Below are 28,000 nucleotides of genomic sequence, written 5' to 3'. Positions count from 1 at the left end.
CGAATTAAAATTCTAACTGATTATCTCCTTGTTATTTTTTATCCTTTGTCTGAAAAGTTATTTAAACTTAAATATTATACCAAAATTTTTATAAAAATTTTTATACTTTATATAACTTATAATTTTAAAGTAAATGCTAAGAACTTATTTAAGTATTTTTGATTAAAAAATCATTACAAGTTAAAAAGGTTTTTTTTTATGTTCTCTGCTGCAAACTTATGTAAACATTTTATTAACTATTTATATCTATAAAACAGTAGATTATGGAAACATTGTCATTTAGAAATCAAAAAAACAAAAATAGTTCGAAGAAATTGTTTTAAAAGTAAATAAACTGTCGAACTCTTTACATATCGAAAAAAAATTAACTAAAAACAATTTTAATTAAAAAGAACATTTTCACTTTATATATACAAATTCGAAATTACTTTAAAAAAAGTAAATATTTTAGAACAGCTTTATGTTGTTTTTATATAAATAACTTATGTAAAAATTTATAACAAACAAACTTAAAGAGTATTTAATGAAATACATATTTTTTTATAAACATGAAAACAATTATTTATGATTTAGTCGTAACAATAAAAATACAATATAAAAATGTAAACGAAAAGTTAGCATTTAAACATAAAATAGGTATAAAAAAAAACTTTAAAATTGATGAAACTTATTTACAAAATTTAAGATAATAAATCAGTTTTAAAACTATTTAAAATGTTTTAGTTTAGTATTTGCCTTTAATTAGAATTATGTTGACGTTTTGTAAATTTAACAACTGATTTTTATCTAAACAACATTATTTGAAACAAGAAAATTGGTTTACGTAAAAAGCAAAGTTTTAATTAAATACTTAAGTTTAATTTAAAATTTACAAAATGAAAATTTAGAAACTAAACTAAAATAACGTAAACTACTATTATCTTTACAACTAACAGTTTTTGTTAACCGAACGAAAATTATAAGGTAATTCAAAAACTTTTATTCTATCACTACTATTTAAATTCTACTGTTACAGCTTTAGTGAAATACGATCCTTTGAAACTGGTAGAACAGATAGTTACAATACTGCAACCTTGTGCAATTTTTACCGCTTTTTAAATGCAGTTAGTTTGTTTTACTTGAACGCAATCAAGCGTTAAATTTTACTTCTTAGCAGTTGTCTCTTTTGTAAACAATAATAAGATTTTGTACTGAAGTTAAATACGTATGTTTACTGTATATTTTATTTGTAAATGAAAATTTTATATTACGAAACAATTCATATGTAAGAATTGTGACATTTCTAGTACATGACAAATGTACTGCGGCTCAACTGAAAACAAAACGGAAAAAATTTAAACTGTTAAAGTTTCATCAACAATTCATTACAACTTACATTTACATATTTTCACAACATAAAAGTGTTTCACAAAAGATAAATATTGAACAAATTAAATTGAAAACTTGGTTTTTTCAGAACTGTTGAGTTTTCAAATAGATTTTTAGCCATTTTTTACTTTTCTATCAAATAAAACTTAAAACATCTGTATATTACTAAAGTTTAATAAGTAGACAGCTGCAAGATTTTAAGAAAAGCAAAACAAATGTAAAAACCAAGTAAGTTGTTTATATCTTTGTTATAGAAAACAGCTTTAGCTCTGTTTTCTTCCTTCAAATATAAGTTATACCGTGTAACTTTAAAAGTTTAACAAGTATATTTTTATTAAGTTTTTTTAATAAAACATATAAAAATAAAATAATAAGACCAATACCCAAAGCAATTAAAGCAAGTATTTTCTCAGCAACAATAGCTTTAACAAGCAATTAAATTAATTACTTTAACAATGTGCATAAATTCCTTAAGGAGACTTATTAAAACGGAATATTAAAATTGAAATTGTTTGATAAGTTGTTTTCAAGCTTTAGAAACGTTACATAATTTATTTGAAATATTGCAGCTTAAAATGCATAAAAAGACCTAATAGCTGTATAAAATTTAATTACACATGATTTCTTATATGGATTTTTTTTTAGTATTTTGTAAGAAAAACGACTACAGTTTAATAGTATTAGTCTATTGTTAAATTATTGTTTTTACATTTTTAATCGATAAGCTTCTTTTCAAAACACTTTAAAAATTCAACAAAATGTTAGTAAAAAGATCAGATAATTCTAATTAAAATCTACAGAAGTAAAATTTTAAAATCTACTTACAACATATTTAAATACCTAAATATTAAATAGGTACTACTTTTCACAGTTTTAAGTAAAATATTAATTAAAGAAATATTGAATTAAAATTTTTTATAACAGTTTTAAGTAAGTAATATTTACAGATTAAGCTCAGTCTTTTTAATTAAAAAGTTTAGTTGATTTGTCAAAATAGCATATTTTGAAGACAAAAAATGTTTCTATAGTGTATAATTGTATAACAATTTGAAAGAAATGCAACTTAAATTAAAATTAACAAAAACAAAATAAAAAAAGTTTGTAAACTAGGTGAAATTTAATCTATAAACTTTAAGATACAAGTCAAAAAGAACGTATACTCATGTTGACATTCTCCTTTATGATAATTAAAAAGTCTTTGAAGTTTGTTCTTTGTTCTTTAACTATAAGTAAGAAGAAAATTTTAAAAACAAGAACACTTCAATTTTCAAAACCTTTCAAAAGTAACACTCTTCAATAACAACTTTTGTTTAGAAATTACTCAAAACTATTGTAATAATGCGCGAGTAAGTTTTAATTTTTTTTGATATTCGGTTGCTGAGTACAGTGTTGTTTATGGTTTTTATAACTACAACAGTATATTGGCTTTGATTTTAGAATATTTAGTAAAAATTCAAAGTTTATATTTTACACATTGAAAGTATAAAACGGTTTAATAGTTTTTTAGATAAATCTTAAGATGTTAACATTTTTTTGTTTAGAGTTTTATCGTTAAGTTTGTTTACAATTAAACCATTCATGATTGTAATGTTTGCTAAATTAAGTATTTTTAAATATACTAGAATGTTTTTGTGTTGATTTTGCAATTTCAGCGATTTGTTAACTTATTTAGTTTAAGTTTGTTTTCACCACTATCTAGCGCTGCTTGCAGAGAAAAAAATCAGCACATTACACATAAAAACACTTTACTTTGATGTTCTTTAGTATATATTTTTTTACCTGAACCCATTACATATATTTCTTAATTCTAAAATATTAATTTGTTTTCTTACTCTAGGCTAAATTTAATAATAGTAACATATTTTAATGAACTTTTTAAGTTAATTTTTAATGTCTGCCTAGATCTTTTAAACTGTTGTAGTTACTACACTACACTAGTTAATTTAAAAGCTCAAGAACAGAAGAAGAAATATAAAGTGTGCAGTACACTTATTCCTTTTTTCTGTTTTATACAATTTACCCCTATGCCATTGTATTAAGCACTTTTGAACAGTTTATCATAACAATGTGAGTTATATTTGCGACTGCGGTAAAAGTGTAACTTTAAAAAGTTTAGTTATATGTCTGGTAAATAACCTTGTGTGTTAAACTACTTTAATAAATCAAGCGATGTAGCCAGCATCAAAAGTTATAGTTATTTTGAAACCGGCAAAAGTTTAAATCACAAAATCGTAAGTCAGTACATTAAGTTAATTTCAATCTCACTGAAAGAACGTTAAACACAAAACAAAGTTTAATCACAAACAACTTCGCGTGATCAAATTTAAATTTACCGCAACACACTCGCGGTCAATATCGTGGCTTTATAAACTTTCTTACTGCTCGTTGGTTGAATTATATAGATATACTGATATGTATATATTATATATACTGTCGTATTGTTCAATGAACTTGTGTTACTTCGCACACATTTGGTCAATTTTGCGGTTTAATAGTAGATGGTACGTGGTTGCACAAGTTAATATGTTTTCTCGTAGAAGTGTATAAGTTGCAGTTTTGAAAGTTGAATTAAAACTTAGTTTTTGCAAAGTAGAACTTTTAGATTAAGGTATTTTAACAACTGTAAAGATAATTGCACGCACGTATTCAGGAAAAATGGTTTAATGAAACTGTTTTTTTAACGTTCAAACCAGGGTCTATCTAAGTGCTTATTACTGCCTCTTTAAAGCGACTTTGCCTATAAGGGGGCAATGAGTAGTTGGGAGGAAATATAGTAATAGGGCAACTTTCTAGTAAAGGGCTTATACCTAATAAAAAACGATTTTATTTTAATTATCAAACTATCATAGAGAACTTTATAGGAAACTCTGGATTAAATCAGAACCATAAGCAGAAAAATTTCAAAACAAACGTCATGATGTTCTTTAGCACATGACTAAATTATCGTATAATTTTGTCATGCGCTAATTTTCTTTGATTATAAAAGGAGCTTCAAAACAATTTTAAACTTTCAATTTTAAATTTTTTTCAAATTTTTTGTTATTTTTGAGGATTGCTAAGTTTATACAGACGAATGCAGGTCATTTTTCATGGAAAAAAAAATTTAAATCGCAAAATTAACGCTTTAATTTCATTTTAAAATTTAAAAACAAAACTTTTACTGTATGTTTATAGTTTATTCATGGTCTTGTGTCATAATCCTGTTACTTTTGCATTTCTTTAGTTATCCAAACATTTTTAGTTAAAAAAAATTAATAAGTAAAACCGTAAACTACATATGTTTGAGGTATTATAAGTGCATTTCATTTTATAATTATTTTATATTTATGTTTTGAAATAAAGATGTATAAGTTTAATATGGATACAAGGATACATTCAATAAAGTATTGCATAGCTTTTAGAATATTAAATTTTAAGTAACTCATAATTTATGACTTGATTATGACTTGGTTCTTTTATTAAAAAAGGTTATTTTCAAAGTACAGTAACCTCTCGTACCTTTACGTACTCGTGACGTTACGCACTCTCGTTTAGTTACGCAATTTAGAATTCTGAAAGTTATAGAAAATAAAGATTTTAATTTTTCTAATATTCCACAAATTAGGTTTATTTTACATTTTAATTTGAAATATGTTTTTAAATGCTAAATCACCTCTCTAAATCTTTAGACTTTGTAAACTTATGTTCCTTGACTAATTGATAAACATTTAGCTATACCGCGGTTTATCAGACACTTTGTTAACAATAAGAGATTAAATTAAAATTCTTTAAGAAATATGACTGTTTTAACTAATGAAAGTATTATGAAATAATGAGAGTTTAAAACAAATCAAACAATACAGCTTTTTTGCCCTATATATGAATAAATATCTAAAAAAATGTAATGAAACATCTTATCAAAAAGTAGCAGTGATACTAAATAAATATAGAGCTTACACTTACACAAATCTTTATTGCTTTATTTTAGTAAACATATCACTTTATTTCATTCGACATTTGTTTTAGTTTAAGTTCTTCATCTGAAATTTTTGCTTTGCACAGAAAGCGTTGACTATATCGTTGTTCAAAAGAAGAAATCCATTACAGCACCAAATGCATACTTTTGTAAAAGGTTGTAGAAACAAATTTTAATATAGACACCACACCATTTCTTATTTATAAACAAATGCTTAATTATAATATTGTAGAAATAATTGTAAATTTTTTCTACAAGTATTATTATTTTGTATAAATTAAATTTTTTTTAAATATATGTATAGTTTTATCTTTTGTTTTCATATTTATAAATAAAGTAAACAAATTGTTAAAAGTAAGAGAGTCCCCAGTCTTCTTTTAACTAGAAACAATATCAAAAACAGCCATTATATTAAGTATATTTGGTACATCTCGTATATTTACGCATTTTTTCTGTGGACACAATGTGCGTAAATAAGTGAGAGGTTACTGTATACTTTTCTGATACTATAACGTTTATCTCTCAAAAGAAAATTATTATTTTAACAAAATAGTTCAAGTACTAATAAATGTGCGTGCAGATGGAGTGCTTGAAAAATCGAAACAACTTTAGTCCTTAAATGTTTTTTTGCAAATAAAACTTCTTTGTCTCGGTAGCTTTAAAACAATACCCGTTAAAACGACAACTTAAAGTTTTGTAAAAATATAGTACATTTTTTTATAAATTGAAATACTACTTAGCCTTGAAAGTTTCTGTATACTACAAAATCTTTTGAGATTAAGCTTAATGAAACCATGATTTAAGCTTGTTTTTATTTTATACAAAGTTTTTACTTTTTACGATTCTTACATTGTTTCTAAGTTTATTTTACTATATTTACTAGTTAATACTTAATCAAACACCTTGTAATGCTGTAACAAGCTTTTTTAGTTATAAATAAATTATTGGTATCTAAATAGTGTTTTACTTACCATTGTAAGCAAACTTACTTTTAACAATATACAAAATAACAGATTTGTTTTAATAAAAAACATAAAATACGACTTAGCTTAGCTATCTTACACCAAATTAAAGATTAAACAAGGTTTAATTATGTATATATGTTAATAAGGTACTTACAAGATAAAATTAAGCGGTGAACACCATCTAAAAAAATAATATTAGACTTTTGATTCCATAATGGCTCAAAGCAAATTGAAAAAAAATTTATAAAGTATATCTGATAATATCTTACTTATGACATTTTAGAAATAATACATGTTAACAGTCGTGTAAGTTAATTTATGAACTGTTAAAGTAGTGGTTTAATTTTGATTTTTAGCTCGTTTTCAGAGTTGTTAGTTTACTTATAATATTCAACCATCATTAGTACAGTTTAGTTTTAAAGTAGTTATTTTATTTATGTAAAACGGTGAACAATTCTACTAACCGTTTAGACGTGATTGGTTTACAAGTTTTTACTATTTACGAACTTTTATGCATTTTTGTATTTTTTTAAGTAACACCTCGGTTTTGCAATAAATTTAAATGATATAGATAAGTAACTGGTTCGATATGTTATTTCACTATATTAATGATTTAACAACAGCAAAGTGCTATTTAAAAAAAGTCCTAATGACTAAAATTTGCTTAAAACTTCAAATGTTGTAAAATATATGATTTTTAGTCTTTTATTAACAAGTTATTATAGAGTTAGACTTATTCAAAAAGCAATGTACATGTCCTAAAATCTTGGGCGTTTTCTTTAAAATGAAAACTTTGCTATTAAACAACAATTAAATCTTCTTTACAAGATTTATGCATATACACTAAACGCATTCATTACTTACTTTTATCTTTGTTAACAATAACTTCTGTCAGATTTGTTTTAAGTTAATAAAGCAAAGCTCTGATACTATATCGTTGTATAGTTAGTAGATAAATTTTAGATAAAACACTAAAAAAAATTTTTTTATGAAATTAAATAGTATTTTTGTTTGTTGAAACTATTTGTTTTACCATACAGTTTTGTAAAACTATACTCGACAATTAATCAATAGTATTTTTGAAAACTTTTTTATTTATACTTTAGTTGTACGAACAACTAAACGGTGTACTCTAAAGAATATAAATAATTCTTCTATTAAAGCTTTAATTGAAAATTTCTTCCTTTTTAGTTTGGTTGATTAATGAACCAGGAGTGCTTACTGCATACTTACAACGATAAACTTTAATTACTTAACTTAAAAGAAATAAGCAATCTAATTTTTAATTAACTAAAGAAAAATTATAAGTGCGTTTTAACCAACATGCTTATAAAAAGTACAAACGTTACTTTAATCACATAAAAAAGTGTTTACAACACATATTGTAAAATTTTTACAACATTTTTTTTTTTGAGTTTTGATAGCAGGATTTCCAAAACTTTTTTACATAAGGTCTCCTTTAAAGAACTAAAGCGATGGCACCCTCCGAAGATGTTTTAATAAAAACTACAACTAAATACGCCTATGATCTTTATTTCACCATCAACTCCAGAATATCTAATGTAAGTTTCAAATTATGGCCTCACTAACCCCTTCAGTCCCTTCGCTGTTTATGACCCCATAAAATTCTGTAGTGGCTCACTTTGTAAAACACTGCTCTATAATAACTTAATATGCTCAATTTTTTAGCACGGAAACTTATTGAGAACGAAATTATAATTAATAAGTATATTATACTTATTCTTTAAAACTTTAAGTTGAATAGAGTTTATTAAATAAGATATGTTATTGAAAATATTTTAAAAACAAATCAAATATTAAACACTATATACTATAAGAATATGGTTAAAAACCAAAGCATCCATACCTACATTTTGTTTGAAATTGGTCCATTGAAAGCTTTTATTTTCAAATTTTTATAAAGTTTTAGATGAGTTTTTTTTAACTACTAGATGAAATAGGTTATTAAATCTAAATTAGCTTGTTTAAAACGTTTACCAAATTATAAGCATTACGAAGCAACATATGGTGGAAGAAAATAAAAATTATAACTTTATAAATTTACAAAATCGTAGTAAATATTGGATAACACAGACGTCATAAGTTGAAAATGTAGATTTTTTAAAAGATAATTTGAAGTTTTTTTTTGTTGCTATAGTAATAGTAATAATACTTTTATTGCATATTCTGAGAATTACCTGTGTTTTCTAACTGTCTTAAAGAAATTTCAAACAATGATACGTAGTTACTATTTGATTAAAAAGTTTTCTAGTGTTAACATATTAGAAAAACTACTTTGTTAATATAAAAAATGCGAAACCTGAAAGATAACCATGCTTCAATATTAGTTTTAATTGCACAAAAGACACAAAACGTTCAGTTGTTACTTTGATAAAAAACTTCTGACAGTACAACAATAGTTAAGTTCTAATGGGTATAATTGCATGTTTTTATAAATAGGTGTCATCATTTTTCTCGAAGTATTTTTAAGAAAAAGCTTTACATAAACAGAACATTACTTAAAAGTGGTAGAACTTTTTTGCTTTAAAACTTTCAACAGTTTAAGTTTACTTTCTTATATCAGTAAAGGTGCAATTAACAGTGTAATCATAGAAAGTTAAATAGTTTACAAAGTTAAATAAATATAGATTGTTGTGTGCTTCAAGTTTATTCAAAGAATAACAATCGAAGTTCTCGACTTGCATCCAAGAAAAATAGTTACAAGTTTAGTAATAATTTTAAAATACAAATAAAAGTTGTTTTTTAAGCTTAATATTAATACTTAATCACGTAACTTTAACAATCAATTACAAAGATTTATAAAAGTATTTGTTAAAAACAAACACCAAATATTTTTTTTCAGCAAAACTCAAATACCACAATGCCAAATGAAACCAATACTTACCAAAAATAAACAAATGAAATGATACAAAAAATTGCTTCAAGTTTGAAAAGTCTGTCACACGACCAATAATTACAGGAGAAACAGTTTCAAAAACGAGAAATACGGAAAACTACATTTAAACTGTCAAAATTTGACAATAGTTTAACAAAATAGGTAGAATAAAATATGCGCTACTTATAAGTGTAGAACACTCGATGACTTTTGTAGTATTTATATGACTGTAAGTTACTATGCTTTTGCGTTTGTTTGCTTTTACTTACATCATCGCTAGTTGTACTTTTTTGTGACTTATCTTTGTATAAATTTTTAAATACGTATGTGGTCAATCTTAATTTAAGTCTGTGTCAATTTGTCCATGAGTTAATTAAATGTTATATTATCTTTAGATATTTAAAAACTTTTTTTTTTTTGAGTCTTTTAAAACATTTAAAAAAGTTTCATGATGGTAAAGTGAATAAAATCATGATTTATAACTTTTGTATTAATAAATCTTTTTATACAGTAACTTTCTTTAGCTTTATAAAACACCTAAAATAGTGTAAATTATAACAAAAAAGTTTACTTTTCAGACTTAAATAGTTTTTATACAATGTTCAAAATACCAACTTGCCAGAAATGGATATGTTACTTCCAAGAATCAACAAAATGTAGATTATATTTGAAAATTAATTAATTTATTTCTGTTTATCTTTCATAAAAGATGAACTTTCAATAAGTAGCACAAATGCTATTAGTTATTTTTATTTTACTTTTATTTAAAATAAAATTATTGTTTGGAAATAATATTTAAACATTAGTATAATATATTTAAGTATTTATTACTGTATCAACAGCTAAATGAAAATTAGACAGTTTTGTTTCATTAAATGTATTTTATATTAATAATTTATTAACAAAAACAAGGAAAACATGCTTTTTATTTACATTATGTTCCAATCAATAACTGTAAATTGTTAAAAATTAATCAAATAAATTTATATATACAAACAAATGAAAATATTCTCTATAGTAAACATAACAACAAATACGATACTAGTTGCTACAAGTGTTATAAGAATTTTGTTTTTATTGTTACCTAAGCTTGTATATTTCAACAGTTTAATTACGTGTTTAAAAATCTGTATTTTTTTATGGTAAGCTGAAAAACAAAATGACTAATTAATTTAAACAAAAAATAGTTTTAAATTCATTATAAACACGAACTTTATAAGATTTAAATAGATAGCTTTAGACTTATAGAATGATTATTTAAAGTCTCAATGACATGAAAACATATTTATAATAATAATATAAATGTGTTGTTATTATAGAATTTTAGCTAAAATAGTTCGTTCTTTTAAACAAATCCATGGTGATAAAGCGCACAAAGTGTTAACTTTGTTGTCAAGTTAAATAACTTTTTAAAACTACAAAAACTATAGAAGTTTTAATGTCTAAAAATAGTTTATTTGCTTTTCACGGCTTTTTCTACTACTAAAACAAATAAACCTAATAGATAAATAAAAATTTAAATAACTTGAAAGTTACTGATATATTTTAAATCTTGTTAGTTTAGCAACCCAACAAAAACTTAGAGTCTGCAAACGAACAAAAAGCTGAGATTGTTTTCTTAAAGCGCGGCTTCTTAAGAATAAAAGTTCAAGTGCTGCTCACGCGATACTTAACCCTGAATAGTTTTATTGTCGTCGTAAATATATTGTAATCAGAATTATTGTGTAAACTAAGCGGTAGTTTAGGTGTCGTTTAAAGTCGTATAAATTAAGTATTTAGTTTTTATTTTAAGTAGCTTTTGAAAAATTATGGGTACAACATAAATGCTTGATTTTTCTCATTTAGATGTCGTAATTTTTTTTTGTTTAGATCTATAATAAATTTATAAACATTAACAACTTTTTAAACATAAACTTAATTGTGTTATGTTTGATGTTTGTATTCCTTTTCTTAGGCTTTAAGTTAGTTATTATTTTATTGCGATATCTTAAGTAAGTAAACTTAGAATTAAACCTGGTATTTCATGATGCTAAATACATCAAATATATATGTTTTTCAAAAAGTTAGTACAGTCTTGTGGTTTTTAATGTTCGTGATATGAAAAATATACTACTTTCTTGTTTTATGTGTTGTAAACATGTAAATGCTCAAATTTTTTAATCAAATTTATTGTTAACTATGTTTTTTATATTTCGAAACCTCAATGAAACTAAAAGCAATTTACTAATAATACAAAGTTTAATTATTTTTCTTTCTTCTCCTGATCATGTTCAGTTAGCTATTTTTTTTTTACTCTTTTTATAAACAAAACATATCTACACTACTTAACTTTTTTTCAAAAAACAAAAAAACTAATTTAAAGTTTGTAGAAGTATAGAAAACTTAGTCGTTTAGAATTAAAGCGCAAAAATTAACTTTTTCAGAATTATCGTGACCGATTTATTCTATAATTTGGTTAGCATTTGCATTTGTTACCAATTGTAACCAAGGTCTAATGTTTATTATCACATTAAATACTATAAATTAAAGTTGTTAAATAACTTCTTAAGTGTATTTTAGTCACTTTCTTTTTTCATTAAACATTAAACAACAAAATTAGTACCCTAAAGTCGTAAATTTTAATATAAATAGATAATAAGAGAATAACTTTTGTTCTACATGTTAGTTTTACAACAACCAGTATTTTATAATAGCTTAAAGTGTGAGTTTCAATCTTTTTAAGTTTTCTTAAAATTGTCCTAAAAACTCAACTAAATGCTAACGTTTTAAACAACATCGTTGATCAATCTTTTAGACATTATAAGAGGACAAAGTTTTTAATTATATAACGTTGTAATTTGCTATCAGTGTTTTTTGTTGTTTTTAAAAAATTGATATGAGCACAATTACACCAAAAAGTTTAATAAGAAAAAAAAATTAAAATATAGAAAAAGTTAAGCAATTTAGAGCTAAATAAAGTTAAGATGCAGTGTATTGTAAAAAAAACAGATTAACAGTTATTAAAATTCAAGCAACTTATCATAATAACTAACGTACGTTCTAAACGACATTTTTTCATATTTAAAAGTAGTCTAGTAAATCATAAAAATAAAAATTACCGCTTAATTACTTTATTAATTTAGAACAAATTAAAATTTGATAACTTCACATTTTTATTTTCAAGATAGAACTTTTTTATTTGGTATTTGTACAATTTTAAATTTTTACAACTTTTATATAGATAACTTAAACAATACTTATCATACTCATAATTGTTTTAAGCTTAGGCTATCACACATATTTTAGATACATAGTTTTTATAAATACAAAAAGTTTTAATCCCTGTTTTTGTACTTATTATTAAACATAATTTAAAGTTTCGTTTAACAACCTACTCTGAGTGTTCTTGTCATAAAGGGAATAACAAAACATACTTATTTGAATCTTAACTATACTATAAGTAGTTCAAAGAAAATTAAAGATATAATTTTACTAGTTTTTTAAATTTTTGCTTGGTCTAAAATTGTCTCATTTGTAAAACAGGAAAAAAAATATTTAACTTAAAACTAATTGTTTCTAAAATCTAAACTTGCTTGAACTAGTTACAGCGTGAATTTTTAAAATATTACTAATTTTTATATGGTGCGCAAAAATAATAAAAGTGCCACAAAATTCATTTCATGCATAAAGATGTATAAACAGTACATTTGATACAAACGTGGTTATGATTATTTTTATCTTTTACAGCTTTTTAATACACTTTTGCATTTTAGTTAGATTAAGGTGTGGTTTGGAGAAAGTTTAAGGAAATTAAAATAGTTTAAGCAAGAAACAAATGTTGAACATTAAAAGCTCTACTTTTGAGTAACAACAATTACTATTTATAAAATCATAATATTTACCAAATACTTTTATTGGCAGCAATGTAAAAAAAGGGAAAACATATGATTTATAAATTACAAAAAAAAAACGCACTGAACAATTATATGCATAAAGTTGTTTAATCAAAAATAAATTTGATGTTTCAAAACTCTAAAAAATAGCTTCTATAGAACATATAATTTTTAGTTTTTGTTTTATCAACAAAACACGTAATGTATTTTTAGTGCAACAATAAAAATAACTTGTATGTAAAAATTTATAGCTGCTAAGTTAACATTTACAATCAGATAATAAGTGCAGCTAGTATAAACAATATCATTAAAAAGAAAAATAAAACAAATCCAATTAAAAGTAATACAAACAGCAGATTTAAAACTGTTGAGTAGCTCATAAACATAAGGAAATAAATTAGTTTACTAGACTGATGAAAGATATGAAAGTTGGTATAAGCAATAAAACCTAAAACAAGGGGCATTAAATATAATAAAACTTTTTAAACTAAAGTTCAAGTTTGGACAACTTTCAAAAAAGAAAACATGTTTTAATAAACTTTTTTAAATAAAACTAAACCTAATATATGCAAGGATTATTCCTTAGGCACAACAGGTCTCGACAATTTAAATAATTGGAGACAAAGTTAATTTTTTAATTTATTTATTTACAAGGCAACAATGTTTCTCCCCTAAGGGATCTTCAGGCCTGTAAAATAAGATAAACATAAAAAGATAAATCCAAATCTATATAGAACAAATCATCTATTGTAAGTATAAGTCATATTTAAAATTTTAAAAAAAGTCTTTTTCATTGTTATAAAACTTTTAATTTTGTTAACTAATTATCTAGTAATAGCGCTATACATTTTTAATTTTAATTTTAATTTGAATTCAATTATAATTTTTTGCATTATTGTATTTTCTTAAGTTGTCCATCGTTTTATGTTTATCTTATTTTGCAGGCCTGAAGATCCCTTAGGGGAGAAACATTGTTGCCTTGTAAATAAATAAATTAAAAAAATTAAAACTAAACCTATTGAGTAACACAATTAAAAGTACAAACAACAAACGTTCTAAGATAAAAAATAGTTTAAAATTTACTAAGTATTTAAGTATAAATATTTTTAAATAGTTATGAAAAGGTTGAATTATTCTATGTTCACATCAACGAACAAGTTTAAGTTTTTTTACTTTTTTACTGTCAGCTCTTGGCAATTACACTCTTCACTGCAGATCATCAATATTTTCTTTTTACATCTGTTTGTCCCTTTCTTATGTCTCGTGCATTTTTTCTCTTGTTCAAGCTTCTTTTTCTACATAATTTCCTGAAGAAGATGACATTTCAACTCTTCGCTCAACAATTTCTACGTAACCTTCTAGTGACATTTTTCTCTTTATGTTACACTTTCTACACATTCTCCCGACGATGGTGGCGTTTCTCCTACTGAGTTGAGAACTTCTTTTATTTCCTGACATTCTGATTCGGAATCAGTATCCATTGACTTTATAGATTTGTTTTGTGCCTGAAAAAAAAGAAAATTATCAGCAAAAAAAAATTGCATCGTATCAAGTAAACTTTCTTGTAGTCTAATTATAAAACAAAGTGATACTAACATTAAAACAATAGAAATTTATTTTTAAACATAAAACAGATTCTACCGAGTAAATATAAAAATAATTTTTACTATACTACTAAAAAACATCAAGGTTATATTTCTTTAATCAACTTATACAAACAAACATTATCAATAAGAGTGGAAGTTTCGCTTAAAAGAGGAGACTCCTCGTCAATGGGAGTTGAAACGGGAACCGATTTGAAAACAAATTTCTTTACAGGATCAGATGCTCTGTTTAGATCGAGACTCATTTTCTTCTTCAGAGATCCTATTCGCATGGAGTACGGATCCTCGGCTATTGGAAAGTTTATCAGAGTTGATTTTGAGTTGATGCTTTCACTAACGTACCTTTTTCTTTGGAAATTTTCTGTTAAAAAAGTTAATTGTATAATATTCTGTCTAACTAAATGAATAATATCGTAACAATAATCACATACAATTAAAAATAGTTAAACATTTTAAACGTATAACATTTTTAAGATTTCATTGATAATAATTTTTAAAACCTTTACAAACCATTATTTTGGTGGTTATAAATTTGAAAGTTCTGATGCGAGTTCTGATGCGGAATTCTTTTAACTTGCCTCCTGTCCAAACTGTACGACATTCCTTTTCCCGATGACTTCATCAAGACTTGTGTCGGTTGCGTCATTGGCGTTATCGGTCCCCTCATCAACTGACCGTTGCCATTGAAAACCTTCCCTTCCAGGTTGCCTAGTAACGAAGGTCTTTGGTGAAACGATTGCTGACGACCGATCTGTTGCAAGGTGTTTGGGGCTTTCTGGTGGAAACTAGTTGACATGGCAACTTGGTGATGGTTGCTATGGGAACGCTGCAGCTTATGATGGTGGTTGGGGTTCATCGGGGATGTTATGAGGTGTTGAAAAGTTTGTTGCCTAGAAGTCTGAAAATTTTTTTTTAATTTTTATACACTTAGTTTAACACAAAAACTACTTTTACATTTAATTGCAAGAAAAATTATTATCTTTAATTCGCTTAAAATTATCTAAACGAAACTGTTTTAACTAATTTTCAAATCTCCAATATAAATATATGCAAACTTTTAGTACCTTATTCATACTTCCGTTTATCACAGGTGTTTGTGCAATTTGGTTAACTTTCATTCCAGACTTGCTTGAAGTTGAAATCTTGAAAAAAATTACCGAGTTTTGTTATAAGTAAGACCTTGTTAAGTCGTAACTTAACAATGATGAAAGAGTAAATTATTTTTCTAACATTAAATAAATAATCATTTATATATTTAACATTTTTATAAACAACACATCACGTTTATTATGAAAAAAGTATATAGATACTTTTTACCTTTCTTGCTTTCAGTATTTCAGTTTCTTCAGGAACTTTAAACACGTTTTCCGCCATGGGTGTTAAGCTTTTGTCGCCACTTGAGTCGCTGTTGTTTCTCCCCTGTCGTTGGGTTGCATCCAGCATGACAACGCTTTCGTTGTTGTTAAGACGCGTGCTGATGACGTAAGACCTGGGGAAATATTTTAGCATACTTCTAAAAGTTTTAAAAACTATTTATTTGAGATTACTGAACACGATATATGGCAGAATTGCCAGAATCCTAACTTTGCTAAGCTGTTTCTTATTTCAACTTGTACAAATTTGTTTTAAAAACTTACTTTGAACTTGGTTCGCTTGGGATTTTGTTTCTTTGTAAGGAATTTCCCCTTTGTAGAGAATTTTGATTTCCACCAACACTCACATTTGAATTGTGACGTTTGCTGTTACTTCTTGTTAGTTCCGACTGTTAAGAAATAGTAAAAATATTTTTTTTTATAAAAAAAATAATATATTCCAAAGTTTAAATTATAACAAAAAGTTAGATTATTGAGCTTTAGTTATTTGAGAAAAAATAAAACCAACTCGTGAAGAGAAATGTCTTTGTCTTTTTTTCATCAGTTTATGGCAAGGATTACAACATAAAAATACGAAACTGGTCATTACAATTCCAATAAAACAGCCAATTACAGCAGTCAGTATTGCTGTTAAGCTCTCATTGCCTGCTTGAGATATTATTAAATCATTTTTTGGGGTGTTTGGCTTCGGAGTGGTTTGATTATGTTCTTCTGAAATTTCTAAAGTAAAAAATTTTCAATTAATTGATAACTTGTTAGTTTTATGTAATCAAAGAAGAAGTAAAATTAGTCACTAAAATAATTCTACATGTTATTTATACTGCTGACTTTGCTTTACCTTTTATGTCACTTTAGATATCACTATTATATTGAGCTTTATTTAATCTCTTTAAATTTCTTACAATATTATTTTCTTTTTAATAGTTTATTTTCAAAAATAATCGCTCATTAGACTTCATTTTAATATTCTAGCAACCAGCTTACCACCAATTATTCTAGGACACTCTATCAATCTCTCGCTTCCATCAAGGTCCTGGTCTCTTGATATATCGTAGACAGTAGTACCCTGACACAAATGTCCGTCCCATGTACAATAAGGGTCCTTTTTTTTCTTGCATTCCCGCTCGCAATCCACACTAATGTGGGGGCATAGTGGTGCAGCTATGACGCAATCATTAAACGTCACAAAAATGTTCCCCGAATCTTTGTTGACTAGTAATGACGTCACCTTTGCTCTATGAAACAGTTTTTGTGAAACAATTTTTTGTTTTATTCAAACTGTTTTTGGCGAGTAAAATTTTTTTTATAGTTTTATAACGCTTACAGTTATGTTTTACTCAAGATTTCAATTACAGTAACCTCTCCGATCTTTACGCACTCGTGACGTTACGCACTCTCGTTTAGTTACGCATTTTTGAATTCTAAAAAATTCAAAAAGTAAAAATTTAAGTTATTTTAATTATTGCACAAATTAGGTTAATTGTATGTTTTTATTTTAAAAACATGTTTTTAAACGCTATTTCACCTCTCTATACCCTTAGACTTCGTAAATTTATGTTACTTGACTAATTACTAAACATTTGTTTATATCTCAGTGTATCAGAAATTATATAAACAATAAGAAATAAAATTAAAATTCTTAAAGAAGTATGACTGTGTTAAATAATGAAAGTACAATGAAACAATGAGAGTTTAAAACACAAATAAATAATACAGCACTCTTGCCCTATATATTTTTAAAGCGACACAAATTTTGATATAGACACCACACCATTTCTTAATTGTAAACAAATGCTTAATTATAGATTGAAGTTGCTAAGTAGACAAGAATATAAATGTTAAGTATCTAATAAGTCACATTTAAATAAAGATGAAGATAAAATCTACTTAAAATAAAACTTAGTAAAACTTTTCTACAAGTATTATTACTTTAAATAAATCCAAATTCTTTTTTTTATTAATATATGTATAGATTTATCTTTTGTTTTCACATTTATAAACAAAGTAAACAAATTGTTAAGAATAGGAAAGTCTCAAGTCTGCTTTTAACTAAAAGCAATACCAAAAAAACAGTCATTATAGTAACTATATTTAGTACCTCTCGTATCTTTACGATCTCTCATATCTTTACGGACTTTTTCTGTGGACACAATGTGCGTAAATAAGCGAGAGGTTACTGTATTAAATAAATCATTTTGTTTGTAGTATATCGTTATAATCAATAAAAATACTTTTTTTTTTCATTTAAAACATTTTATTGACTTAAACGCAAATAAGATAAAAAGATTAAAAAAAACATTAATATTTTTTTTACAATTTTAATCTATAACAGATATCATATTTACTCACTTTTTACTATCGCATACATTAGGATCAAACACTTTTCTTTTTTCCAAAACAACTTTTTCATCAGTTGCACTTAAAAACAAAGTTTTAATAACAAATCCGTTTTTAGTTCCTAGCCACATAACTGTATAATGAAGTTTTTCAGATGACATAGAAACTTCGTTTTCCTCTATTGTATCTATCAAGATTGATGTATACTCATCTCTGTAAAATTTCTTCATTAAAATTTTTACAGGTTATGTGTAAAAAAAACTAAGTATTAGTAAATTTGTTACGTGATTTTAATTAATAAACGTTTTATTAAACTTTATTTAAAACACAAAGTTATCTCTTAATATCTTCTACAGTTTCAAGGTTATTAACAGAACGACTACTTTATCTCTATAATAAAAGCAACAGTTTTGCTTATTGATTTAACTTTAACTTAAATAATTTAACAAAAAAGTGTAACATAAGTCAAAAAGATTTGTAATTTTTTTCACAACGGTAAATATTAACTACTTTACTTAATTTCTAACGTAATGTTAGTTTGAATTTCTGTGCTTAAATTATTTGTAAAGTTATATATGGGTAAAAACTTTAGCAACGCTTCACATCAGGCTAAATAAGTTTAATACAAAATTTCATTTAATAAAAACAGAACCATGTTTTAAGTGAAAATAAATTACTACTATTAATTTATTTTTAAAGTTTGATAAATATCTTTGCTTGTAATTTTATTTAACTTTTCAATTTTTAACATAAAAACAATGGTAAAAAATTTTAGTTATTACTTAATGTTTTTATTTTCAGCGGTCGTTAGTTTATAATGGTTTTAGAACAAACTTAAATGAACTATTATCATTACATAAAAACCAATGTTATTAACAATTTATGAAAACTATTTCAAAAGAGTTCACAACTTTGATGATGTTAAAACCTATCTCGATTGAATAAGATAGTTTTATTACCAGAACATTATTTTCAAACATGATTTTCAATGATAAATAAAGCATCAAAAAAACTAAAATTTTATACTTTAATAAATAGGTGAGCTGATAAATCTAGCATATCAACAACATAACAAATTTTATCTTTTAAACATTCTAATGTTTGTTCGCAAACACATGAAAGCTTTCTCTATAGATTTACAATGTAATTGTTATTAAAGCCTATCTTGATCGAACAAGTTAAGTTTATTAGAAGAACTTCATTTATTAAGTTCTGATTTCACAGATAAATATACATCACAAAAAACGAAAATTCTATATTTAAATGAACAGGTGCATTGTTTAATCAAGCATATCAACAACAAAGCAAGTTTTATTTTTTGAATCTTTTAATGTTTGTTTGCAAAATAAACACTGCTTTGAAGTTTTCAATATCACAACCTTAAACTGCGTACAAAAGGAGCACCACGTTTAGTTTTCAGTTACAATATATTTTAAGTATTTGCTTTCGTTTTTATTTTTAAACATTTTGTTTTCCAAATGTTGTTTAAAAACAAAAATTTTTTGTAGCATTAAATTAAAAACAGTTTAATTTAGAAAAAAGTTATTATATTTTAAGTGCTTGTTTACTTAACTAATAATAACGTTAAGTTTAAATTTAACTAACTATTTTTTTTATTTGAATCTCAATACTCAAACAAAAAATGAGTTTTGTTAATTACTATTTTTATATCTTTTTATCCGTACAAAAGTCATTTTATACTTTGCTGAATTTGAATTTTCGCGATCGCTTTCTGTTGTCATGCCTATGTTCTTTGTGATAAAATCTAATAAAAAGTATGGTATTTTTGTTTCACATGCTTTTAAGAAAAGTAAATTCGGTTAATTAAAAGTTCAATTCAAGATTAAAAAGTAATTTAATTTATCCTATGCTGAGTTATTCAAAACTTCTATAATTACTTCTACATAAAAGCTCAAATACTATTTTGGAAATATATTAAAGCATTAGAACCTTCTATTGTTATTGTGTTAAATAACAAGTTAGTGAAAGGCACTAAAAAAAATTTCATGTACAAATATGTTTACAAAACATTTTTCAATAAAATATTAATCACGAACAAGCTAAAAACACAGTATCGTACTTAAATATAGTTACTTTTTAAACTTGCAACTAATTTCAGGCGTGTAAAAAGATATTCTAATCATAAGATAGAAAACCAACAACTTAAAGTAAAGGAAAAGCTCATCTTTAGCTTATTGTAAAAGTATTGAGAATATTTGTGTTAAGAAAATAAATACTTTTTATCCAACATAAACATATTTAAAAGAGTCTAGAGAGCCGAAGTCTGGACTTTCTTTTGCCGTGAGACAAGCTCAAGTTTAATAAAAGAGTTGATCATACCAATTCGATCATCAGACCACAGGTTTCGGTAGACTGAGACCGGTTTCATCCTTATTAGGACTCATCAGTAAGTCATAACCAAAAGAAGAAGCCTTTTGGTTGTGAAACATAGTTAACTTTTCATGCAACAAACAACTTTTGTATTCGACTTCAACAACTACAATCATTACGTAGGTACAATATGTAAAACAACTCGATTGTAATTCGTTTTTTTAGTTGTAGAATTTGTTGATAAAAAACTTGGTTTTTTATAGACAAAAATGTATTTTAGTTAACTAATTAAAAGTATAATCAAAATATTTATCGAACCAAGCGGACAACTACAATACAAATAAACTAAAACAGTTACTTACTTATTACCACCTTAAATTAATTGGTGACAAAAAACTTCTGTAAGCTGAACGAAAAGTCGTCTGAGACGAAGAAATTAATCTTCTTATGACGACAGTAAAATATTTAAGGTTAAATATTGCGTGAACAACGAACCGCTTAAAATTATCACAAAACTTAAGTTCTATGAGGATTAGAATTTTGCAATTCTAAAACAATGTTTTAGAATTAATTTTTCTAAACTTTCAATAATATTATACTTTTTCTGATTTTTAGGAAAGATGTCAAAGTTATAAACAAAAAATTTATAAATGCCAAATAACCACAGAAGCTTTAATACCAAAATAATTTAAAATTTAACAAACTATCACAACAAGGCTTGTACTATAATCGTGACAAGCTTGTATCTAAATTTTTATCTGGTAATTAAAGTAAACTAAGTTTAGCAGAAACAAACTAAAGTTTAGTTAAGTCTCAAAAAAAGTTAGTTTTTTTTTTTGTAGTAACTATAAGTTCTACTTAAAACTTTCATAACTGTAAATTAAGTTCAATTAACTTTTGAGTGCTCAAAACTGGTCCATTGTAAAAGTTCCAAGGTTGAACTCTATCTCTCGCCATGAAATGAGTTTTTACAAATTCCTCAGATTTTGCATTTAAAGTTCTATGTCCATTCTTGCTTACATTAAAGTCGCATCTGCAAATATTTAATATCTTTATTTTAAAAATCATAAAACACGCTTCTTTAATTTAGCTTATATTTGCTTGTTTATCAAAACTTTATTTTAGACAGAAATTTGTTCCTATTTTTATGTAATCAAAAAATATATAAGAACGTTTTTAAGATATTTCTAGATTAAAATAATATCTTGATACACATTTGGAGAATATACTTCAGACAATAAACACCTCGATTTAATGTAAATGTTTTTAACAGTAGATAAGTTTTAGTTTTATGATAAATTTACTGACCTCGATTTAGGATATGGGTTATTTTTGATTGGATAAACATATCCATCAACTTCTTCCATCAATGGACTTTCAAGTGCATTATTTATATCATCTAATCTAAATATACATACTGCTGATGCGTTTATGAAAGCGCTGTAAAAAATTAAAGTAGTTTGAATATTAGAACAACTGTTACTTTAGTTTAGTTGTAAATTGATTTAAGCATGCTTTGTTTTGAATTAGACTTTTTGGGTGTAAAAATAAACAAGTAATAAGATTTTTCTTAAGATGAATAAAAATTACTATATCAAGCTGTTTCGTTCGAAAAAGCTTGATCATTATTATACGATAGTTTCATATTTTTATCTTTTTTTAAGTTAATACACATGTAATATTTGAAGAAATGAATTTTTCTACCTTGAGCTCTTCATTGTGGCAAATACTACGTCATGACTTCTTCCAGATGATGTTTTCATTTTTATGACGTCACTTATAGAAATAACTCGATCAAGATAAAGAGAAGATTGAATTGAACAATTGATGCGAGTTTTCACGAATGAGCTGAAAACAAACTGAAAGCGATTGCTTGCTCCTACGTCTTTGTAAACATCATTCTTACAAACTTGTGACACTGTTGCCATGTAGCCCTGTTAAGCAAAGTTGTAGTAATCTACAAATACATTGTACAACTTCTTATTTAATCATTTTAATAACAAGTTATTCAGTAAACAATAGGCACAAGTTGTGAATTTGATACTAACGTTATCTCTAGACTCTACAGCTGGCTCATTGAAGAAAGTAAATATTTTACCGCTTTCTTTTGTACCTTCAATTATCCGCACAAACTCTGCCGGATCTGTTAAGGAACAAACCTTTATGTTTCGAGAGAAAAATATATTTACCTATCCTTTTTTTTGCTTGCAATGTTTAGTCTAATTGAACAGTTTAAGTTATAAAGTAACTGTTAAATTAACTTTTAAATTCATAATAAAATAATAAATTAACGAACTTCTAATAAAGTCATATGCTGGATCTTTCGCAAAAGTTTTTAGATTTTTATCAGGATCATGTGTAACGAGTTTGAACAACTGAGATGTTGGATTGTCGTGAGTAAACCCGTTGTAAATAGCTCCATCTGTGAAAACATGTTATACTATAGTGTTTCTAACAAATTTATGTACAAGATCAACTTACATGAAGACAATGAAACAGTTTTGTAATTTGGTAAAGTTGAACAAAGCTTAATTCTTCTTTCATTGAATATTTTGATTGTTTTATCAACATATTCTTCTAAACTACCATCTTCATTAACCTTTAGTTAAGAATGAAGTTTTAATTAATATTTACTTTAAATCCAAAAAATAATGTTCTTTCTAAAAAATAATGCAAAAAGTTTACTTGTTGTTTTTGTTTAATTTCTTAGCAATGTTTAAACAAATTATCAATCGAACCGTGCCCATTTAAAAAAATTATGATCCGGCCAGTTACAAATGTTAAAACTTTTAAATTTAGTTAGTTTAAACTGTTACTACTATTAAGCACAAAACATAGTTAGTAGCTACCATTTAATTTTAATGTTTAGCTGTACTAAACATTATAATTCGTGTTAAACATAATGTTTACAAAACATTTTAGGGATTCAACGTTTAAGAACCTTAAACTATTTATAAACTATTTAACTAATCAGAAGTTTTAGAAATCCTTTGAACCTTAAAAATTAGCTTATAACACAAAGTTCTTCGAGTTTCAATTTAGTTGGTAAAAGCAGTCATAAAAACAAATAAATTTAAATTATTCAGTTCTTCTAAAAATCCAGACCTTTACCTATTTACAACCAATAAATGCGTTATAAGTCCCTATTGTTGGTTTAGCAGAACTTAATGTTATACTACGTGTACTAAAACCATAGTAATAAATAAAACAACTTAATAGATCAAACCTCAAAATAATTACAAATTACACAACCGATTCAAAACCTTATATGTCCTCATGATTGGTTTAGCGGAATTTGAAGCGCATACGAGCACCTCATTGGTCGGTTTGTTGTTTTCTTCGTCGCGTAATTGGACGAAACTTGTGACGTGGATCCGACAATCACTTTCAACTATAAAACCGTTTCTTATTAACTTTTCGTGCTTTGACAAACATTTTTTGTATGATTTTTCATCACTTTCCCAACTAATTGTCTGTTTAAATTTAAAGTTTACTGATAAGTAATAAAAAACACAAAATTTAAAATTTGTTTAAGCTTACTTTTAGCGCTTTCTGTAAAGTTTTTTACTCTAATTTAAATTTAATTTTAAGTATTTTTATCGAATAAGCTTTTTTTTTTAATTTTTTTGAACGAAAATACTTGAATGTTGTTTTTACTTTGAATGGTAATAGAGTTCTAAATCTTTTTTAAAGCATCACAGCCAAAAGGTATTATAAAGAGTTTAAAACTGCTTACTAGTTTCTGGAGAATGTTTCTTTTGCTATTTCTACCAACAACAGAGTTAGGTACGTCCAGCAAAAATATTTTGTTTCTGTTTGTTAATTAAATTGATTAATAAACTTCTTTTGAAATAATGTAGAAGAAATAAGTACTTCTTAAGTAAAAAACTTCAAAGTCAATCACATTTTACGAGACATACTGTCAAAATTTACGAAGACAGTGTTCAAAATAATCTGTGTTTTGTTTAATTAATAATAAAACTCTACAGCAAAATTGAGAATAAGCTTTTTATTAGGCTAGTTGAAAGTAGCTTTTTACAAAATAAAAATACACAAAAAACTTTAAAAAGTATTTACATAAATTCTAAAGTTATTGCTTTTTTGAAACTACATGAATTAATTGTGATAAACTTTACTTGAATTTCTATAACTTAGGGTTGTCAAAATATTTTCTTGCAAATTTTAAGTTTCGTTTAACTTTTATAGAGATATTTTTTTAACTACTTAATTTTTTTATATAACAATATTGTTCGAATCCGTAACAGTAAAAAACACATTTTACCTAGCATGAACGTAGAAATGATTGTTTATTTGTTTTAATCCGTGTAAATCATACAACTGATGAGATGCTGGGTTTTTCGAATCACCTCCAATAAACACTGAGTATTTCTCTGAATCTGTTTAAAACTTTCTTTAAAAACTTAATAAAATCTATATTGGTACTTAGGTAAATTTTTTTCTTTTAGTTTTAATATTATCAATTACCAATAAAGTATTAAGTAAGTATTATTTTATTGTTAAAAAATACCAGACGAATTAAATTTAATATCTATACAGTTTTGCTCTGTATAATATTTGTTTAAGCTAGACAATAGACAAATAATTTTTTGTGGTAAAATTTAAAATACGTCTGAATTATTAATTTATTTTTAAGTTTACGAAAATAAAACACGTGCTATTTCTACCTTAAAGATTTTAGAAATAACAATAACCTAATTTATGTCAAGTGACTATCATTATTATATGCTATTGTTAGCTTTTATCATATGTTTTTATTTATTTTTCACAATAGACTTAAATAAACAGTCAAACCAAAGTAATCTATATTAGTCGAAAAGACTGGTATTTATCTAAAAATAAAAATACTTTAAGCTCTAAACATTAAATAGTTTACAATTAAAGCTACCATGAACGTTATTTCACTTTTAAGTAGAAACTAACATTCAAAATGTAAAAAAAATTATGTAACACGAAAAACAAAATTCTTTTAATACTTGTAACAAGTTGTTATCGTATTTGAGGTTGTGTTTACTATAGAGAAAATTTTTATTTGTCGGTAAATAAAATTTTATTTGCTTAATACCTTACAATTTATAATTACTGATTGGAACTTAATGTTTTTAGTAAACAAATCTACATGTTTGCTTTGTTGTTGTTAATAAAGTTATGGTTTCACTTACAGTATATATGTTGTATATGTTACGATTTAAATTTAACTTAGCAAGATCTAATTTACTTCGACAAATGTTTAGGAAAGTTTTGAAATAGCTACGATTCAATTTTAATATTTGGTCAACTTCATTTTTGTTAAAACGTTAAAGATGTAAATTACTTTAAAAAATACTTGTAGACTCACTAAAGTGTTAAAAAGATTTATTTAAACTCAATGTGTGTACGTAAATGAACTTTGTATTAGTTAATTTTTTAAATGTGATCAACACTAAGATCAATGTATAAGTTATTAATTGTATGTATCAATAATTAAACTAACTTATAGCATCTGTGTTGCTTATTGGGACTTCTTCTTGTATAAAAGAAGACTTTGTTGATAGTATAAATAGAAATAAAATAATAAATGTCAAAATATTTTGTACATTTTGATTTTTCTTGTTAGTTACATTTCCATTTCTAACATGGTTGATTTTAAAGAGTTTTAATAAAAGCATTTATGTCTGAAATAAAAAGTGGTAGTTATAAATATTTTATTATTATTAATAAAGCTTTTTATCTAATCAAAAAAAACTTTAATAGACATTAAATAATCTTGTGTGCTGTTGAATTGATTTTTATTTTTATAACTATTAAAAACTTTATTAGCACCCTTTTTAAGACTCAATTGCGTTATTTACAAATAATAAACGTTTCGTTCAACTACTGACAAAATTTAACAAACAAGAAAAAAAAAGCTTACTTATTGCAAACAACAATTGTTTACATAAAATTTGGTTAAAATAAGAAAATAAAATACTATGTAAATAAAAGTAAACAAACATAATTACATAGCAATTTATTGTCGTAAAAATGTTGTTAAAACCTCTCAATTGAAGTGCACTTTATATTAGTACACAAAACATTGAGTATTGTTAGTTTCTATTAAACGGTCGTCAAATTTTGACAGTTTTAATAAAATGTTCCGTTTTTTCGGTTGTAAATTACTTCTCCTGTAATTATTTGCCGTGTGACCAATTTAAGTTTCATTTATAAAGTTAAAAATGAAACCTTAGCAATGCACGTTTTAAGCCATTTGAGGAGTATATAACTACAAAATTACAAAAGTTAAATCGAAAATGTTTAGTCAGCTAAACTATATCTATCATATACATACCATTTGTACAATTCATACAACAATTTAGGTGTCAGTTTTTATTAAAACTTTTGTAATACCTATATATGGTTAAAAGAAAAATTTGATAAATTAAGTTAGATATTTGTAATTTTCTGTGAATCATAAGTTCATTGTATCAATTTTCTTTAAAAATATTTGTACAGTAAACCGTTTATATATTTAACAAAGGTGCAGTAAAATAAAATGAGCGTTCAAATATAAGTTTAACGGAAAACAACTTGTTTGATTAATTGGACATACTTAACACAAGCAACTTAAACATACATTTAATATATGTTGTTATAAAATAAAACAGAGCTACTTTATAGTATATCAGTGATAACCCGTAATGTAAAATAAAACTAAACCTCTAAGTTTATATTTTTCAACGTTTTACATAAAAAAGACTTTATAAGTGTTTATAACGAAAGCGTTATAAACTAAATTTTGAAGTAAAGTTTTCAAAATGTTTGAAAATTAATGTAATTCAGAATACTGTAGTTTTAAAGGTAGCTCTAGCCACAATTGAATTATATGCCTTTTAAAAGTATAAAATACTATACCATGCATGTAATTAGCTTTGTAGACTGGTTTGTTAAAATGGTGTTATATTTTCATCAACAGATACAAAATTTTGAAATAAATTAAACAAAGTTTGGAAATAATTTAAATAAAAATTGTGTTTAATACAGTTTTTTACACATCTCAGTAAATCGAACCAAGCCATATATAAAGCATATATAAACACATTACTAAGTTTATAGTTCTACAACTTTTACTTATGTTAAATGTTTTAATATATTGATATTTATTTTAAAGCTAATTTTATGTTAAATTTGTAAAACAGCTTAATGTTGTATAATAAAAAAACGGCTTAACGTAAACAAGTTCTTCATTGCAGTAACAATTTTTGTGGGATTTAAATGCAAGTCAACTTTTTTTAACTGTGCAAGTAAAACTGTTTAAATAGTAGT

At 25.1% G+C, this 28,000-nt stretch overlaps 1 protein-coding gene across 1 annotated transcript; it reads right to left on the bottom strand.

The window, feature by feature from the left end:
* Positions 1-12,216: 12,216 nt before the first annotated feature.
* LOC145833810 (semaphorin-6D-like) lies at positions 12,217-26,369 on the bottom strand. Its single transcript, XM_082940999.1, has 19 exons — positions 26,193-26,369; positions 24,984-25,098; positions 24,438-24,513; positions 23,965-24,174; positions 23,183-23,300; positions 22,998-23,123; positions 22,750-22,844; positions 22,406-22,635; positions 22,010-22,141; positions 21,597-21,734; positions 18,383-18,583; positions 17,018-17,268; positions 16,542-16,753; positions 16,298-16,422; positions 15,978-16,149; positions 15,725-15,802; positions 15,171-15,558; positions 14,780-15,021; positions 12,217-14,561 (listed from the first exon to the last, which is right to left on the bottom strand). The coding sequence occupies exons 1-19, from the start codon at positions 26,365-26,367 to the stop codon at positions 14,433-14,435; spliced, it is 3,213 nt and encodes a 1,070-aa protein (XP_082797125.1). The 5' UTR covers positions 26,368-26,369; the 3' UTR covers positions 12,217-14,432.
* Between the last annotated feature and the right edge of the window lie 1,631 nt (positions 26,370-28,000).

The sequence above is a fragment of the Thalia democratica genome, chromosome 4, assembly GCF_965202585.1.
Source record: "Thalia democratica chromosome 4, ktThaDemo2.hap1.1, whole genome shotgun sequence".
Classification (NCBI taxonomy): domain Eukaryota; kingdom Metazoa; phylum Chordata; class Thaliacea; order Salpida; family Salpidae; genus Thalia; species Thalia democratica.
The sequence above is the reverse complement of the archived record's forward strand: the minus strand, read 5'-3'. Positions and strand labels throughout refer to the sequence as shown.

Excerpts from the sequence above, each read along its gene's own strand:
- LOC145833810 (XM_082940999.1), bottom strand. The coding sequence starts at position 26,367 with ATGCTTTTATTAAAACTCTTTAAAATCAACCATGTTAGAAATGGAAAT. Across the intron at positions 24,175-24,437 it reads GAAACATTCTCCAGAAACTA|ACAATTAGTTGGGAAAGTGA; the intron begins GTAAGCAGTTTT and ends AAATTTAAACAG. Across the intron at positions 22,636-22,749 it reads CTGTAGAGTCTAGAGATAAC|GGCTACATGGCAACAGTGTC; the intron begins GTTAGTATCAAA and ends TTTGCTTAACAG.